Below are 18,535 nucleotides of genomic sequence, written 5' to 3' on the forward strand. Positions count from 1 at the left end.
GTGTTCGTGTTCTAATACAAATTTGACTGCAAGTGCATGGGTATTAACGTGTTTGTATGCATGTATTTATGAAAAAATGGTACGTTTTAGAGTAAGGACTTAAGACTGACACATATATACACACATACATATAATTGGACGATAATCTCGCATGTATTCTGTCTGTACTTATGACGAGCTAGATAACCTTCTATGACTGTCAACAGCCATGAGAACGACAGCATCTGTTTATCCAACAGGCTTATCAAAACCTCCCTCCATACGGTCCACTTCACATTGTAATGAGAACGGCATTTTGGTCTGTACTGTACCCTTTCTAGATGTGTTGCCACACACACGCACACACACACACACAACGTCAGCAGGGTATGATGTTGGGACCTGATTCATGTGAGGGTAATCAGTTCCCACCTCCATTGCTGCTTGCATCTACCTGACAACAGGTTTTCATCAGTTCCTCTAGACTAATTACAGGTCAGTGTTGTCACAGGTGGAACTGCAGTACCTCATACTCATATCGAGTCGCAGATTTAGATTCCAAGACTCTCTAATAGTCTCAATTTTTTCTGTTCTTAGTTTCACCTAAACTTAAAGAAAACGGCAGTCGTTGTTACTCATTGCAAATGGCGATGAAATGGTATCTTCTGTTAACTTTACTCTTCTGCACTGAAAATCTGTTCCAGTAGTATCCTGGAAAACACTTTCTCTTATGATGAGATGTACGTTCTCAAATTTGCTTTCTGATTTCAGTAGCTTACCATTAATTTGTGATACAGATGAATGCTATGTAATGTGAGCCTGTGATATAAATCATCCAATAAAGTACAGAGTGTCTCCCCTATTAGAGTATTTGTTGTAGATGATGTCAATGGAGACCTTTAACATATATCTTCTTTAAAGGATATGTATACATCTATCTCACATCAAAATTCTGTGTTCCAGAGGATGCGGTATACAGTAGTGTTTGTGTGTCTTCTAAGCATGACTCTGGCAGTCCCAGAGGGTAATGGTCTTCTAGAGGAGAGTAACGATGTGCTGCAGGAGAAACGGGGTAAGATCTTGCTAATCTAGTAAGAAAGGAACACTAGGCAGATGTAGTGAGGAGGAGGAGGGGATGAGACATATTAGGGTAGATCTTTGTGGGGTGTGGAGAGAAGAGGATCATGAAGCACTAAGGAAGGAGGAAGAGAGACCTGGAGCAATTAGTGAAGGAAGGAGATGAGTATGATTTAGTGGAATGATGATAGGAGGAACATGGGGTGGGATAGAGGAGCAGGGAAGAAGAGAAGGAAAAGGACATGGGAAGGTGGAAGGGGTAGATTCAAAGAAAATGGTTAATGGTACAAACTGAGTAACAGCAAAAGGCTAAGAAAATAGGAATGTTAGGAAAGGTAGTGAAGGCAAAAGAAAGAAGTAAAAGCACTCTAAGGATGCAAAACTGTAAGCAAAAGATAGGAAAGAGAAGACAAAAATGAGTACAGACATAAACAATATGACAAAGAAAAATGAAAGTAAAATTTAAAAAAGAGCTTGACCTTTCATAATGATAACAGGTTATTCAGGAGGAATCAAGATCAGATGTTGTGGAAATATGGAAATTTTCAATATATGACCTAAGGGAGACGTGGGGAAAACCAAAAAAGATACTAATGGACAGATGAGGGCACATTTGTATGTAATGGTAAGAAATGTACAGGAATGAGGAACATATCATGTGTACCTGCAGCACTTCCAAGAGATTTTGCATGGACCACCCGTTACACATGAGGAACAGAATACTGTACAAAATTAGATAAGTGCATATCTGTAGCTCATTCCAAATGTTTGGCAGTGTATCTTATATGCTCATCTTAATCATATACACCTGTTGACTACAATATATATCTACATGACTTTTTTCTGGTCTGTTCTGCTCCTTCTCTCTCTCTGTCTCTGTCTGTCTCTCTCTCTCATATTGTCTCCCATTATGAATGTGGTTGCAGATGACTTTTCATCTCTAAAAATCTCTTGCAGGGGTGGATATCTGGCCTTCACTTTCACGCCTACTAGATCGGTTCAAAGACAGCATTATCCATAGGTAATCCTAAGCAGCGAAAAACACGTAAGATCCTAAATGAAAATGCCAAGGCAGTGATCCAGTTGTCCTATGTTGATCCTTGATGACATATGCAATATCCTGTAGTGACCCAGAATACCTAAAGATGTTTTTATTGTAATGTGTAATGATATATGCATTGATACTCTGTCGGAATGATATGATTAAAGAAAAATCCAGTCTGTTGCTATAACTGACATGACTCAGTTGCAGGTACCTTAAAATCATAATCAGCTTAGTATGACCTATGGTATATAACATGCAATATAGAGTCTAACAGGTGCCTGAAACTTACCATTTGAGCTGAAATCATTAACACCACTACAATCTCATGCTACTTAGCTCATAAGCCAAATAGTACTTCCTCAAAAGACCACTCTGTATGTCCTCCCTCTCTCTGCCCTTCTACCTTCATCTCCCAAATACTTACCTAATTAACATATACATTTTCTAAACATGCTTTGCATATCACCAACTCAGTAAAGCAGTCTTTCAAACTCATTCTTCATAATAACTCACTTTCCCTCACTTTCCTCAGTGTTAAATTTTTATGTTAGAGCATCCATCTAAATTACTAGCTCTCTGCTGGCAATTCAAATGCCACAACTTTATGTTTCATTAGCATAGTTTATGCACAATTGTATTCCCCCAAAAAAATGTTCCATGTTTTCATGCTGTCCCTTTTCCCTGCTTTCTATAAAACTTGGGAGGATGGTCGTTTTAGACTGTGATATCTCAGTTCACTTGTCAGATTCTTAATGAATACACTGTGAAAGAATTGGGACGCTTTGTTGCTTCAAAGTTTTATTCACATCCTGCTCTCTGTTAGTATTTACGTGTTTTCTCTTATACACTATACCCAGTTATTTTAGAAGTGCATGGTTTTGTTGATTATCCTTACAGGATAACATTCACAGTTTTTGATCATTCCCATTAAGATGATTTTTTTACATTTTTTTTTTTTCATTTTCATCTTGATTTATTAATGCTGGGCCTCATGTTGTATTGATTGCTCTTTTGACCGAAACTACTTGGTGCCTGCTAGTGTATGCAGAGAAAAGCGTTGGGACCTGATAACAATCCTTCGACTGCTGGGCTTCACAGAAGACAATCTTATCAAGTAAGTGCTACAACAGGGTCCCTCATGTTCACAAGATTAGAAAGTTAATAGATTTAGTGCTATCTAAACCTATGTCAACAAGAGCTGAACACAGGTCACATATTAACACGTAGCATTTGAATTATTATTTGTAGGTACTTCTTACACCCTCTTTGTTTACTTATACACCTAACAAACTTATCAAAAATCTTATCAAGTGAGTGTTACAACAGGATCCCTCATGTTTGCCTGATTAGAAAGTCAATAATATTTGTGCTATTTAAACCTATGTCAAACAGACCTGAAAACAGGATGAGCCATTCACATATTAACACTCAGCACACTGATTCATAGTCGTGGTTATATCATACACTCTGTATATTTATTCATAAGAAACTTTTAAACAGTCATAGCTCATTTTGCAAATGTATTACAAAATTGCATATGGTTTAACTTGCATATGCTTGAATCAAAAGCTTTATTTCTATCAATGTGTACACTCACTCAATGATAACAGTCCTACATTAAATATTTTCAGGGTTCTCAAAGTGAAGGAATTCAGCCTAAATCAAAACTCTATTCTTTGGGGGGAGAACAATCCCTAGCACCTACTTAATACAATTAAGGGCTATCTGTGCCATTACACCATTACCTCTGCTTCTCTCTCATGCCTCCAAATATTAGTTCAGATCAAAGTCTTGAATCATTAGTTTCCTGAATATCTTCAATACTTAAAAGTTTGCAAAGAGAAAGAACTTTTAAGTCATCAAAATACATTACCAAGTATTCATAAGTGTATGAATTTGTCTCATCTTTTTACAGTGCCATGGAGTACGTTGAAAACATTGCTGCGGAAATTGCAGATGAAATGACACTCGAGGAGAAATTCAAGTAAGATTGAGTGAAAATAGTTATTATTATTATTGGTATTATTATTATCACTGTTATTATCATTATAGTTATTAATATCATGATCATTATTATCATCATTATTGCTATTATTAGATTGAGTGAGGAGAGGCTTAGAGGGCATACATGTCACAAGTGGAGGGAAGAAGGAGAAAGGAGAAACTAAGGAGGAGGTGGCAAGACAGAGGGAAAGATGCTTTGAGTGACTGGTGTCTGAACATGCAAAAGTATACAAGGGATGCATGGGCAAGGTTGTGAGCTATCACACAAATCGTCTTTGAAGTCCATTGTATGGCCACCAAAGGCTACTTTTCAAAACTCCTATAGATTACACTTAGCTTACTAAACACATTATCAAAGTTAAATTTAAGTGTTCAGCTTAAATGCTAACAAGCATATCATTAGCATCTATTCAGTAATCATTCAATGACACTGAGTGCTGGGTACCCCCGTTACATGTGTGTGTTTGTTCTTAATCTCTCCTTACATCTATTTTTTCAACAATTTTCCTGTATCTTTCTCCCTTTCTCTTAGTGATACCTGCTGAAGCCTTTTGAGACTAATAACTTCAATATATATATCCAACTAGGTTTGAGAATGCTGGCATGGACATTGTGTTAATGTTAAACAATGGCAACTTCAACTTTGAAACTGCGCTGGGGGACCTATACACAATAAAGACCGCCATCTACCCACACCTGAATGAGAATCTACAGAAGTTTCTTGATATCCTTGAGCAGGTCAGGGTTAAAGCATGTCAAGAAGAGATGGAACCACATATATCATAGTTCTAATATTTTTTCTGTGTTAACTTTGATAGCACAGGCAACTGAATACCCTATTCAAGGCCATCTCATTAACACTATATATATATATATATATATATATATATATATATATATATATATATATATATATATATATATATATAGCTTAGACTAAGCCAACTTATCAACCGGACCCATAGGTGGTGTAGTGGTTAGCATTGCTGACCGTGATGCATTTGGGGGCTGCCCAAAGTGGTGTATCTAGGGTATGGCAGGGAGGGCAGGTGCCCTGGGCACCACTTGAAGGGGGTGCCACTCAACAGGCTTGTTTTTTGACATATATGATACTCGATTGACATTTTTAATGGTTTGGTTTTGTGAAATAAAGAAGAAACTCATTTACCTTTCAACCATAGTAATATTTTGCTACTATCAGTTGCATTGATCAAATAAGTCTTTAACTTAAGTCTTTAAGAGTTTATATAAATTTAAGATAGACCTAATTCTTCAACAGTTTATGATTACACTGTATATATTTTTATATACATCCACTGTATGTACATTTTTAATCAAGCCGGGGGTGCAATTTCAGTGCTTGCCATAGGCGCTGTTTCCCCTACATACGCCCCTGGCTGCCCAGGGTCAGGCATGTAGGTTTGAATCCTGGTTGTGGTAGTCAGTCCCCAATCAACCCATATAGCACCATCCTTTTACATTCAAAACAAATTGTTTATTTACCTTACAAATCACTTCCAAATTTCACTTAAACATTACCTTAGGGTAGGGCCAGATTTGCTTGTTTTTAGTTAATATATCTAAAGTGCATCAGTCAACCCTGAAGCACTATGTTTTTCCATTTTTCACAAGGAAATTGGGTCACAGAATTATGATCATTCATGAAATAATATTCATAACATTTTAAATATAAACATTAAAAAAACACTTAAAAAGCCTGAATAACCATAACTCCTTTACCTTGATTAACATAATCTTATGAAACTATTACTCAACCCATTTTCAATTATCATCATAAAATGACTTCAAGTAATTCATGAGAATGTACGAAATTCTTCCCAAAACTAATTATTGTGTCATTTTCTTACAGGGTATTATCACAATTCTGAAGATTTTTGGCATAGCCTGAACATGCATAGATCTTGCAATAAATAACAGAGAAAAAAGTAGACTTCTGTCCTGTAACAAAACAAGAATTTCAATTGGCAAATAAATTATTCCATGCATGAGTAGCATATTCTCCTTGAAGGCCAGCAGTTACAATGTTACAATATTCCATACTTAATTCCTAATACCTATCAGACTGCTGCAATTGCATTAATGACATATAATAAAAATATGTATATATTTATAATACTTGATTGCCATTTCCCATGTCAGCGAGGTAGTGCTAGGAAACAGATGAGGAAAGACCCATTCACGCATATACACCTATATATACATAAACGCCTATACACGCACATATACATACATATACATATCAACATATACATTCATATGCATACACATACACAGACATATACATATATACACATACATATTCATACTTGCTTGCCTTCATCCATTCCTGGCACCACCCCACCCCACAGGAAACACCATCGCTACCTCCTGCTTCAGCTAGGTAATGCCAGGAAAATAAACAAAAAAGGCCACATTCGTTCACACTCAGTCTCTCAGTGTCATGTGTAATGCATCAAAACCACAGCTTCCTATCTACATCCAGATCCCACAGACCTTGAGGTGGTTGATTGTGAGAAGAATGACAGTATAGGAGAGAGGTGTGGCAGTAGATGCATTCTGAATAAAAGCGCCGCCTGGAGTGTGCTAAAATAGTTCATGTATAAGGAGAGGACTAATAAAGAAAGTCTGACTTAAAGAGGATCTATATCTCTGAAGTGGAGGAAACAAGGAAAGGGGAAAGTAAAGAGATGGAAGAATGGGAAAATGGAAGCCTTGGGGTATCAGTACCTGTTTGCTGACAACATGATAGTGGGAGCAGATTTGAGTTGAAAGCTACAAAAGCTAGTTACTGAGTCTGGGAGACTGTAGAAAGAGAAAGTTGAGAGTGTATGTGAATAAAAGCAAAGTTATTAGATTTAGCAGTGGAAACAGGTTAAATAGAGTGTGAGTTTGAATGGCTAGAACTTGGAGAAAGTGGAGTGTTTTAGATACCGTGGAGTGGATGTGGCAGTGAATGGAACTATGGGAGCAGAAATATGCCAGAGGTAGGTGAGGAAGCTATTGTCAGCCTTTAGAAGACAGTATGTCAATCCTTAACAATATTTCATATAAAATATAACTAAAATCAATAAAAAGGGTTAATGAAATAATTCCAAATTAGAAGTACAATTTTAATTATTTGCATGAACATAGCATAATTGGTTTCATAGTGACACATTAACAATCATATGAAAACATCCTTCATTCATCTTTACCAGACATATGTTGACATTACATTATCACATATATACACCTGCACGCAACGGTTATCATATCTTAAAACCACTGTGGATGGCAGCAATTCCCAAATTCAGATTTTCATAAGTTGCGCATCTGAAGCCAGCATATTCGATCATCTCTTTGAAGCTTTCCTGAAAAATATATCAATCATCATGTAGTCTTAGTTAAATTATTTGAACTCCAAAATACTCAAAACTGAGAGAGTAAGAGTAATTAAGTAATACTTCAAAAGTGACTTACTGAAAATTGATCTAAAATGGAGTTATTGAACTCACTAAAGGGCCTGCAATTTCATTATCAATATTACACACACAAAATCATTCTTCATCATAGGATTGGACTGTCAATATTTTGGTATCACCAGCCTCAGTCTACAAAGTAAAGACATGCTATGTGATAACCAGCCAAAACAAAAAATCAATTTCACATTAATCAAACTTTCCCACTGCTCCAGCAACTGATCCAATCGACTGATGAACTTTATATCCAAACAAATTTAAGAAATGATGGATGTTGGTTAGCCTGTCTCTAACAATCTTTCCTTGGGCTAAAGAACATTACTTTTTCAGTTACCATGTCCAATACAGTAACCAAAGTTACCTCATGAAATGAAATAATATCTTTAAGCCACTTAAGATACTTTTTTATGAGCAAAATGGGAAGAAAGTAAAAGAATCCCACAAGACATATGACTCGCCAATTATATCCTTACGATCAGGTGTTAAAGATCCAGTAACAAAATTCAAAATATCATTCAATGAATAAAATTTGCATGTTTTGGCATTTGATATGACACAAATGCCAATGCCTTCAATTTCTATAACTTCCTAAAATATAACTTACTTTAACAAGAATAAAGAGGGGTGATCTCTACATTTGAGCTAAAATGTGTATGAAAAAACAAAGAAAACATGAAAAACAAAATGAGACAAATTAGTGATGGCAGTGTTTGTGGAATAATATAATAAAGAAGGTGTAAAAGACCTGTATGCCTTGCTGCAGCATGAGTATGGTAAAAGAAATAGACCCATCAGTATAAGAACCAGTGTTTGAGGGGGGGGGTATTCTGTATCTACACTTCAAGGGAACTGGAGTCAAATGGTCAACACAAAGTTAAGATACCATTATTAAAATTACCTGGTCAGGAAATCTGCGTATACTTTCCACCAAATACTGATAACTCTTCCAGTCACCAGCCACCACCTGACCCATAGCTGGGATAATGTTGAAGGAATACTGATCATATACCCTGCAAAAGAATTCAAGTTTCAGAATGAAGAGAAAATTTCTGTTACAATGAATTTAATCATTCATACCTCTATTTCCTTTAAAGAAGATGGATTATGAGTATACAGCCTTACAGCCTACGCATACATATTCTGGATGTAGGTACATCGTAAGGAAGTGAATTGAATTTTTACACAAAAGAGAGGAAGAACAAAATAAAATAAGGGACCTTGAGATTCATTCCTGAGCCTTTAATGAAGTGAACCACAAAGAACAAAGGCTGTTTTTCTCTGTTATGATACCTTTTCTTCCCTTGAATGGCTAAATTTCAGAATTCTCTTCCTATAAGTATGAAAATTCTCCATACACTGAAACAAAAGTCAAATCACCACCCAAAAATAAGTTTTTCATTACATAAAGACTTCAATTTTCAGTTCCAGAATTCCAAGAATACATGCAGAGCACAGCTTTCATATCAATGCCTTGAGTAAAATATATCTAAATCTCTGGACATCTGAGTGCCAAATAAATAACAGTATTACACAGTCCTACTGAACATATAACATACCATTTCACTAATGGGTTCTTGACATGGCTGAATTCCAAACACATGATCCTTCCTCCAGGCCTCAAGACCCTATACGCTTCATCCAAGGCCTATAAGATACAAACTATGTTGATTGATTGTTATAAATTAACTATGCTTATATGAGCAGCTTTATGATCTGAGGCATTGTGATTGCTAATAAGGAGAAAAAAGCAATAAGAAAATGAAGATAAAAATGAAAAGCATGTAAAAAACACTTGATTCTCAGTGAGGTATGGAGGAAGGGAGAAAGGACACAATGGAACTGTGTAAGGATATATTTTGAGAGGAAAATGAAAAGTACATCCTATCAGAATTGCACATACATGCATAAAGTACTTCCACCCACACACACACACAAGTTGCTGACCACAAGTCAGCACTGGCACACCTAACATAATGAAAAACTTATCACTCAAAAGAGGCCCATCGTTTCCCTTCTACTTGAAGTATACACAGTCTTGAAGCTGCATGAATCTCTTTTGAAAAAGTTTATATAGTACTAATGATATATATAAAACAGCATTCCTGACCCAGGATCCACTTCTATGGGGCTCCCATTGTACTCAAGAGGGTTCAGTCACAATACATATATATATATGTATGGTTGCGAGGAATGACCTATAAATAGGGTTGTGCAGAGGACGGTGGATGTTTTGGAAATGAGATGTTTGAGGACACTATGTGGTATGAGGTGGTTTGATCGAGTAAGTAATGAAAGGGTAAGAGATGTGAGGTAATGAAAAGAGTGTGGTTGAGAGAGCATAAAAGAGGGCCCATTAGTGAAAACTTTCTCCCTTTTATTTGCAAGCAGTGATCCAAAATACTATTCTCACACATATCTAATCCATACTGACTGGTATAAAATACAGTCCCCAAGAAAGTGAATAAAGAGTATTTCATATAGGCCTGTAAGACATCACATAAAACTATAACAATACGACATTTGAAAGAGGTACTTCTTTACATCATGAAAAGTGTGTGTGATAATTCATCACTCTTGGTTATTATGATCTTTTATGAGTTGTGCTTTGAAAATGGTAGCAAGAAAACATAAGCAGACAAGATAGAAAATGCCATATACTGCACAGAAAGGAAAGAAAAATAGAGGTGCACAACTGCATTTGACAAAGTAACAAATCAAAATTTCCCATGGCTGCACTCTGAAAGAAATCTTGAAAGCAAACGTCTGCTTGGAATTCTGTAAGGGCAAATAGAAAAGAGGATAGCAATTTAATTTCCATTTGAAATACATCACATCATAAACTACCAACAGATTTTTCATTATCCTAGTGTAATGTGGTGACTAGGAACTGCTCTAAATATGACAGCAATAAAACAAATACCCATAGAACAAAAAAATCTTTTTAAAAACAGGTGCATAATATGAAAAAATTATTACCTTTTCTATATCTACCACATTTCTGATGCCAAAAGCTATGGTGTAACAGTCAAATTCATCATCAGGGAATGGGAGTTTCTGAGCATCTCCACAGATCCAGCTGATTCCCTTATAACCCAGCTCCTCTGCTCTATTCTGCCCAACATCCAACATGCTTTGACTTATATCACAGACTGTTATCTGAAAAGTTTATGGATTACTATAAAATGGTTATTGAACAGGTAAGAGAAAATGCTTTGAATATGAAAAATATATATCTCTCCACAGACAAGTACAAACTGTACAGAAATGTGCAGGTGCTAGCTTTATGGTAACAGTTGGTGAATACCTATCAAGGGGAAGTTAAACTAATGAGACAAGTTGGTTGCCCTTCCCTTACCACTCCATGTGTCAAGATATCTCAAATTACAAGGACATAACATATATAAGGCTAAATTTTAGTGCAAGAATCCTGATGATACAGTAAACTAACACAATTACCATGAAAGCATTTCATTAAAAAAATGTGCCCAGTTTTGCCACCAAACTGATGAGCAGGCAAACATGTTCAAAAGAATTTGTATAAAACATAACTGAACTGTAAAATCTGGAAACCCTAGCCAGCTTGTGCCAATCTAAACACAACTGCACGAAGTAATAATAACTTTTTCTTTTTAAAGGGCCCTCTGCTTACCTGAAAGCATGGTATTATAGATGCAAATTTCTTGCTAACCAGCCCTTCCATCCTAATGCACACAAAAGCATAAGGCAAAGCCAATTGACATGTGGATGACAATACATAAACATATAACTACTTTTCATTTCCTTTTCCAGGCAATGACAATACACACAGAAAACTAACCTCATATGGCAAAGGACGATCATTGGCCTCCTGCCCTAACTCTGAACGTCCATCAGCATTGGATCTCTTTGTACTGCTTATTACACTTTTCTCTCCACCATCAGTGAGGAGTATGTGTTGAATAATCCGAAAGGCAATGTCACCTGAAGGAAGAAAGTGGCTATTCCATTACACTCATACCAAAACTTATACAATCTGCCTATCTAATCTGTATTCAAGCAACAATGCTTAATGTGTAAGTTATGTCAGATTAGCTATTTGTGTACAAGGGGCCCCATCTCTTGATCTCTCTTGTTGTCTCCAGAATTTATTGCTTTATTCATTATTCATTCACTTTTATCCCTTTCCCCCAAAACTAGGATATGGTATAACAGAAGTGTTGCTTTCCATCTTCTTAACTCCACTTTTCTTTAATGTAGGATTACGAAATAAACTATGAGTGCAGCATGGGAAGGGAGTCTTGCATTCATGAGGCTTCATCTCTTTCTCTCTCTATACAGTCACATAACTTTCAAAACTTCTTAATACTTTTTGCATTCATTGTTCCTTCACTTCATGGTATATTCATTCACTGCCCTATTACTACATAAAAATTTCTCAGTGTCTTCTCTAACTCATTTCCTTCCAAATCACATTTTATGACAACTAGTAGTTCTGTTTACATTCACTTAAAAAAAAAGTTGATCAATACCTACTCTGTCAAATTAATTTAGAATCTTGTACACTCTAACCATGCTTCCCTCTTCCTTCTTCCAGTCCAGGAAATCCATAGCTATTATCCTATCCTTGGAATTCAGATTACTTGTTTTAAACACAATCCTCCTTGCCTTTTGCTGGATCTTTTCTAACAGACCTACAAGTCTCTTTTAGTTAGAGGACCAAACTGGTGATGCATACTACTTTATTTTACCTACTGTCTATTTGTGCAATACCAGGAGGATGTTGTACTCATGGCGCCCCATCTCTTGAACTTTCTTAAGTGTCATTGTTCTTTTAAACACTGATAATGCCTATAGTTATATTTTTTCCCTTCGTATCTTCCATGTACCAATAAACCTGTTATCATCAAAATATATTTCACATCTTTTGTAACTCGATTCTGTTATATATCTTAATGATCTGTTACTTATATTCTCAAGACCTTGCATGAAGAGAAAAAACTCACCAGTCCCTCCTGCAACATCCAGAAGTTTGATGTCTGCTCTGGGTTGAATACGAGACACAAAGTAATCCTTCCACACCCGATGGATTCCTCCAGACATCAGGTCATTCATGAGATCATAATTGCTGGCCACATTCTCAAAAACTCCATGAACTGATTGAAGAAATGAAATGTCATTTAACTATATTTCACAATCTCCAAAACAGATATTCAAATGTTTCTGGAAAAAAATCACATCACATGCTTGATTTACAAGGATACATAAATGGCACTTCATGTCCAATACCTACAATAATAAAAGAAGCAAACTGAACTTATGACAAAAAGATCATAGGTACTTGTTTATGTTAACTTCCTTCTTCCTTTGCCATCTGTTTAAATTAGCTTCCTTCTTCCTTTGCCATCAGTTAATTGACAGGACGACACAGTGTTCGCAGTCTTGCACATAACCAAAAATAAGTTATGTGACCTCCATTGTTTCTGTCTTTTGGTGTCCATTATGTTTTGTTGGCTACAGGAAGTATGGCAACTGACAACATACATCTACCTGTCACTCTTTTGCAAGTCACAGAGCTTCATATGGTTCTTAAATTAGCTTACAAACCAACTACAGTTCTTCAAAATCTACACAAAGTGTCAGATGGGTGCATGTTGTCTCCTGTATGAAGGACCCACGATTAGTAAAGGGCATTGTGCAAAGTGCGATGCCACAGAAAATTACCAAATTATGCCAAAGATATCCCTCTCGTTCATGTTGTACCTGAAGAATTTTCATGAAAGTGGCTCCAATGGATTCCATAAATTCTTTACTATGTTTACAGCTGATATAGAGTGTTCTACCCCACAAATTCCCATACTCGAAAGCTATTCCCACTTTCTGGGAACTTCACCTTGACAGAATAGAAAGAGTTACAAGTTATATCCTTAGCAGGATGTACCAGTTTTTAAAATATATCAACCAGAACAAATATATCCTTGGTCTAGTGAATTACCCATCACATTGCAGAATATAAACTATTCAACATCCAAAGCTAGTTTCAATGCACAGGTGAATTGTCAGTTTATGGTAAAACTTTACCAGTAACACATTACCAAAACCTTTGCCTGTACCTGTGCAAACACATCTAGTATCTATAAAATCTAAAATCTGAAGTGTAAAAGATTAGTATAACTTTAACATGTAGACACACAAATGCAGGAATGAAATTTAGTTCGTGCTGATCAGAACATAACGTATAATAGGCATAGAACCTTTCTGGGCTTTCTGCTCCTCTGACACACTTTCATAACCAAAGTGTGTTTCTTTCTCAGATGAATACTCTTCCCTGGAATGCCCCGAAGTGCCATACTCGCGTTTTGGTAGCGCTGTCGCAATCCTTGGGGCAAAACAATGCAATCTCCTGGTTAATGAACGAGCCAGCATCATCTTCTAATTTACAGGAGTAATTTGTCTGAGCTTATTGGCTCCCGGTTACTAAATATGAGTTATGTATAGCAGATTACTCTATGTTCCATAACAAATTGTTTTTGTTTTGGTCTGAATCCATTAGAATCCGGTTTTCAATTCGGATTGCCTTATAAGAACGTAAACATGTAATTTAATCTGCAGTCGGATTCAGGTTGTCTGACATAAACACAAGCTGGAGAATCTGTCATTCCAAAACGAGTTGACTTTTATCACAGTCATTTTCTTAGAAAGTATATTTCCAAAGTTTCTACACTTCCAGAAAAAATGGACTGAACAAGAGGATCATTGGTGTCAACTTATACCAGGTAGAGTACTGGTAGATAGGTAGTGTAGTGATAGATAAAATATCTTAAACCGAAGTAGAGGGGATGGTGGTATAATTCACAGTTCTCGAGTTTCCAGTTTCAAGTGTGATTTTATGAACATGCACAAACTACAAGCTCCCAGATATGTCAAGTAATGCTAGGTTGGTTAAGGTATGGTGAGGTTACTTTAAAACAACTGAACCATACAGCTTAACATTATGGGACATTGCATTACCAACTGTTATTGCCGAAGGATACAAGGTGTTTCTTCAATAGTCCAACTCATTGTTCAATTTCTATTTCTTCATACCTATATATATTTTAGCTACTTCTTTGTACAGTACCGAGAGGGTGTTCTAAACCCGTGGGTTCCCATATCCTAAACTTTATCATACTTTCTTTTCAACTTTTGTGTCTGTCTGTAAATATATACCTGAATTAGGCGTTCAAGATGATACCACGTCCTCGATACATATAATGGTTGTATGTATATGTATGCACTACATATACTGGCCTTGCGGTTGTGGGAGGATATTCATTGTTCCAAGCTCTTATCAGTTGCATTATTTGTGGTTGAAATGCATGTCATGTGATTGATCACCGTTTGAAAATCAACTGAAGCAAAGAATTGCTACAACTTAAGTGCTTAGACTTTGTAAATGTGATAATGAATGCCTATCATTGACCAGATGAAATCACAGTAATAAGATCTATTGCCTAAGGAAACAAAAACTTGGTCCCGTATAATCAATTAAGTTTCTAGATAAATTTGAATTCTTAACGTGAATGTATACAATGTAAACTCTTTCGTTTCAGACCTAGAGGTCATTAATTCTTAAATTCGTCTGAAAAAAGGTTTGATTCGAGTATCAACCATTGTTTCTTTAACTGTCCAGAACCTGCTCCCGTCATATTTATGATGTCTAATGATTGAGGAGTAAATTATGCAGTGTAGAACAAATATACGTAAAAGAAACAAACACCATGTTAGCTCTGTGAATGGCTCTAACGAAAAGGAACTCGAGTACTTGACGTAACATAATATTAGAAACGGGATTCCCATCCACATCACATGATAGCTGTAGACAGAGGGCGGCCTGGCTCCTGTCTAAAGATGCTATGTAATAATCTTACCGTGAAATTGATAACGAATCAACTAATTCTTATTATTTTGGTTTTCAGTAAGTCATTTAACCATGCATAGTATGTGAGCATAATTTATCGTAGATATTGTACTTCTGGGAAGCATTTACTCGTACGTTTGGCAGAGGCTAGAGTACGCCTCCCTAAACTGATGGGTAAGTTGAGTACGTTTACATGGTATCTCTCTTTCTTTATCTGGTAGGAGATTAATAACCTCCGCTGGCTTTATTCTCTATGCCTCATTATCACGGGAACTAAATGTTACTACGCTGACTCATACCGGGCAGATTAAGTAGATATGCTCGTTAACTGCATACTTTAATAATATTAATTCTACGAAGTAGGGCTTTCCAAACCCCCTTGAATCTATGCGATGCACAGAGAAAAAAAAAGTGGGTGTCACTGGAGTAGCTACACATACGTGTTGATCAGTTATTTAGAGCTTCCGGTGAATAATAACCTTACTAGATTTTTTCAAATTAGTCCTCTTATTTACTCCTACCAGAGCTAATTATTTTTTCTTATCACAACTTGTTTACGTTGAAGTACACATAGCATACGATACCGCTCAGAATTTGCAATGATTTGTATCTTCGGAAAAAGAAGAATGAGAGGCACAGTTAAAAACTTAAGGGCCTGTGACTGTATTATGTGTAGTCATTTACATATCCGGTATATACGATGTCTCTAAGAGCAAATGATACTTTTAGCTTTCAAAGACCTTCGTTCACAGGTATTAGGGAATCTGAATAAAAGTCGCCTGGAGGGGCACAATATTAAAGTGAGTTGGAGACTGGAATGCTCCTGAATAGTCGTGGTTTTATTTAGCCTAGACGTGAAAAGAAAACCTGAACCACGTATCGTATACTGCGCAAACAGCAGACATCCCACCAGCTGCCATTCTCAGCACAGTTACATCCAAGAGTTTATTTTGCATGCCTCTCAATTAGTACTCAAGGAAAATTGAAACACAGTAAGTCCCGATAATACACGAACATGTAGTTGGGACTTCATTATCAATAGATTTGCATATATATATATATATATATATATATATATATATATATATATATATTTTTTTTTTTTTTTTTTTTTTTTATACTTTGTCGCTGTCTCCCGCGTTTGCGAGGTAGCGCAAGGAAACAGACGAAAGAAATGGCCCAACCCCCCCCCCCATACACATGTACATACACACGTCCACACACGCAAATATTCATACCTACACAGCTTTCCATGGTTTACCCCAGACGCTTCACATGCCTTGATTCAATCCACTGACAGCACGTCAACCCCTGTATACCACATCGCTCCAATTCACTCTATTCCTTGCCCTCCTTTCACCCTCCTGCATGTTCAGGCCCCGATCACACAAAATCCTTTTCACTCCATCTTTCCACCTCCAATTTGGTCTCCCTCTTCTCCTCGTTCCCTCCACCTCCGACACATATATCCTCTTGGTCAATCTTTCCTCACTCATTCTCTCCATGTGCCCAAACCACTTCAAAACACCCTCTTCTGCTCTCTCAACCACGCTCTTTTTATTTCCACACATCTCTCTTACCCTTACGTTACTTACTCGATCAAACCACCTCACACCACACATTGTCCTCAAACATCTCATTTCCAGCACATCCATCCTCCTACGCACAACTCTATCCATAGCCCACGCCTCGCAACCATACAACATTGTTGGAACTACTATTCCTTCAAACATACCCATTTTTGCTTTCCGGGATAATGTTCTCGACTTCCACACATTTTTCAAGGCTCCCAAAATTTTCGCCCCCTCCCCCACCCTATGATCCACTTCCGCTTCCATGGTTCCATCCGCTGACAGATCCACTCCCAGATATCTAAAACACTTCACTTCCTCCAGCCTCTCACCATTCAAACTCACCTCCCAATTGACTTGACCCTCAACCCTACTGTACCTAATAACCTTGCTCTTATTGACATTTACTCTTAACTTTCTTCTTCCACACACTTTACCAAACTCCGTCACCAGCTTCTGCAGTTTCTCACATGAATCCGCCACCAGCGCTGTATCATCAGCGAACAACAACTGACTCACTTCCCAAGCTCTCTCATCCCCAACAGACTTCATACTTGCCCCTCTTTCCAAAACTCTTGCATTTACCTCCCTAACAACCCCATCCATAAACAAATTAAACAACCATGGAGACATCACACACCCCTGCCGCAAACCTACATTCACTGAGAACCAATCACTTTCCTCTCTTCCTACACGTACACATGCCTTACATCCTCGATAAAAACTTTTCACTGCTTCTAACAACTTTCCTCCCACGCCATATATTCTTAATACCTTCCACAGAGCATCTCTATCAACTCTATCATATGCCTTCTCCAGATCCATAAATGCTACATACAAATCCATTTGCTTTTCTAAGTATTTCTCACATACATTCTTCAAAGCAAACACCTGATCCACACATCCTCTACCACTTCTGAAACCACACTGCTCTTCCCCAATCTGATGCTCTGTACATGCCTTCACCCTCTCAATCAATACCCTCCCATATAATTTACCAGGAATACTCAACAAACTTATACCTCTGTAATTTGAGCACTCACTCTTATCCCCTTTGCCTTTGTACAATGGCACTATGCAAGCATTCCGCCAATCCTCAGGCACCTCACCATGAGTCATACATACATTAAATAACCTTACCAACCAGTCAACAATACAGTCACCCCCTTTTTTAATAAATTCCACTGCAATACCATCCAAACCTGCTGCCTTGCCGGCTTTCATCTTCCGCAAAGCTTTTACTACCTCTTCTCTGTTTACCAAATCATTTTCCCTAACCCTCTCACTTTGCACACCACCTCGACCCAAACACCCTATATCTGCCACTCTGTCATCAGACACATTCAACAAACCTTCATATGTATATATATGTATGTGTGTGTGTGTGTGTGTGTGTGTGTGTGCGTGTGTGTTTATATATGTATATTATCCCTGGGGATAGGGGTGAAAGAATACTTCCCACGTATTCCTCGCGTGTCGTAGAAAGCGACTAGAGGGGACGGGA

At 37.1% G+C, this 18,535-nt stretch overlaps 3 protein-coding genes across 5 annotated transcripts in view; 2 read left to right on the forward strand and 1 right to left on the reverse strand.

Moving 5' to 3' along the window:
- The first annotated feature begins 355 nt into the window (after window positions 1-355).
- On the forward strand, window positions 356-6,232 carry LOC139759929 (uncharacterized). 2 transcript variants are annotated; one of them, XM_071682563.1, is made up of 7 exons: window positions 356-474; window positions 943-1,051; window positions 2,014-2,077; window positions 3,141-3,215; window positions 4,017-4,085; window positions 4,693-4,843; window positions 5,976-6,232. In XM_071682563.1, the coding sequence occupies exons 2-7, from the start codon at window positions 946-948 to the stop codon at window positions 6,012-6,014; spliced, it is 504 nt and encodes a 167-aa protein (XP_071538664.1). In that variant the 5' UTR covers window positions 356-474; window positions 943-945; the 3' UTR covers window positions 6,015-6,232. The 2 variants fall into 2 exon arrangements, with proteins under 2 accessions (XP_071538664.1, XP_071538665.1); XM_071682564.1 differs by lacking the exon at window positions 356-474 and adding an exon at window positions 539-719.
- Window positions 6,233-7,222: 990 nt separating this feature from the next.
- Coq5 (ubiquinone biosynthesis protein COQ3, mitochondrial) lies at window positions 7,223-14,106 on the reverse strand. Its single transcript, XM_071682561.1, has 7 exons — window positions 13,815-14,106; window positions 12,567-12,716; window positions 11,402-11,544; window positions 10,561-10,740; window positions 9,141-9,229; window positions 8,483-8,594; window positions 7,223-7,476 (listed from the first exon to the last, which is right to left on the reverse strand). The coding sequence occupies exons 1-7, from the start codon at window positions 13,987-13,989 to the stop codon at window positions 7,375-7,377; spliced, it is 951 nt and encodes a 316-aa protein (XP_071538662.1). The 5' UTR covers window positions 13,990-14,106; the 3' UTR covers window positions 7,223-7,374.
- Window positions 14,107-14,185: 79 nt separating this feature from the next.
- Window positions 14,186-18,535, forward strand: part of LOC139759926 (beta-glucuronidase-like) — a 46,383-nt gene continuing 42,033 nt past the window's right edge. For both annotated transcript variants that reach the window (XM_071682559.1, XM_071682555.1), the window contains exon 1: window positions 14,186-14,336. The gene's annotated coding sequence lies outside the window, so the exon portion shown is untranslated. The remainder of the gene's footprint in view (window positions 14,337-18,535) is intronic.

The sequence above is a fragment of the Panulirus ornatus genome, chromosome 34, assembly GCF_036320965.1.
Source record: "Panulirus ornatus isolate Po-2019 chromosome 34, ASM3632096v1, whole genome shotgun sequence".
Lineage (NCBI taxonomy): Eukaryota > Metazoa > Arthropoda > Malacostraca > Decapoda > Palinuridae > Panulirus > Panulirus ornatus.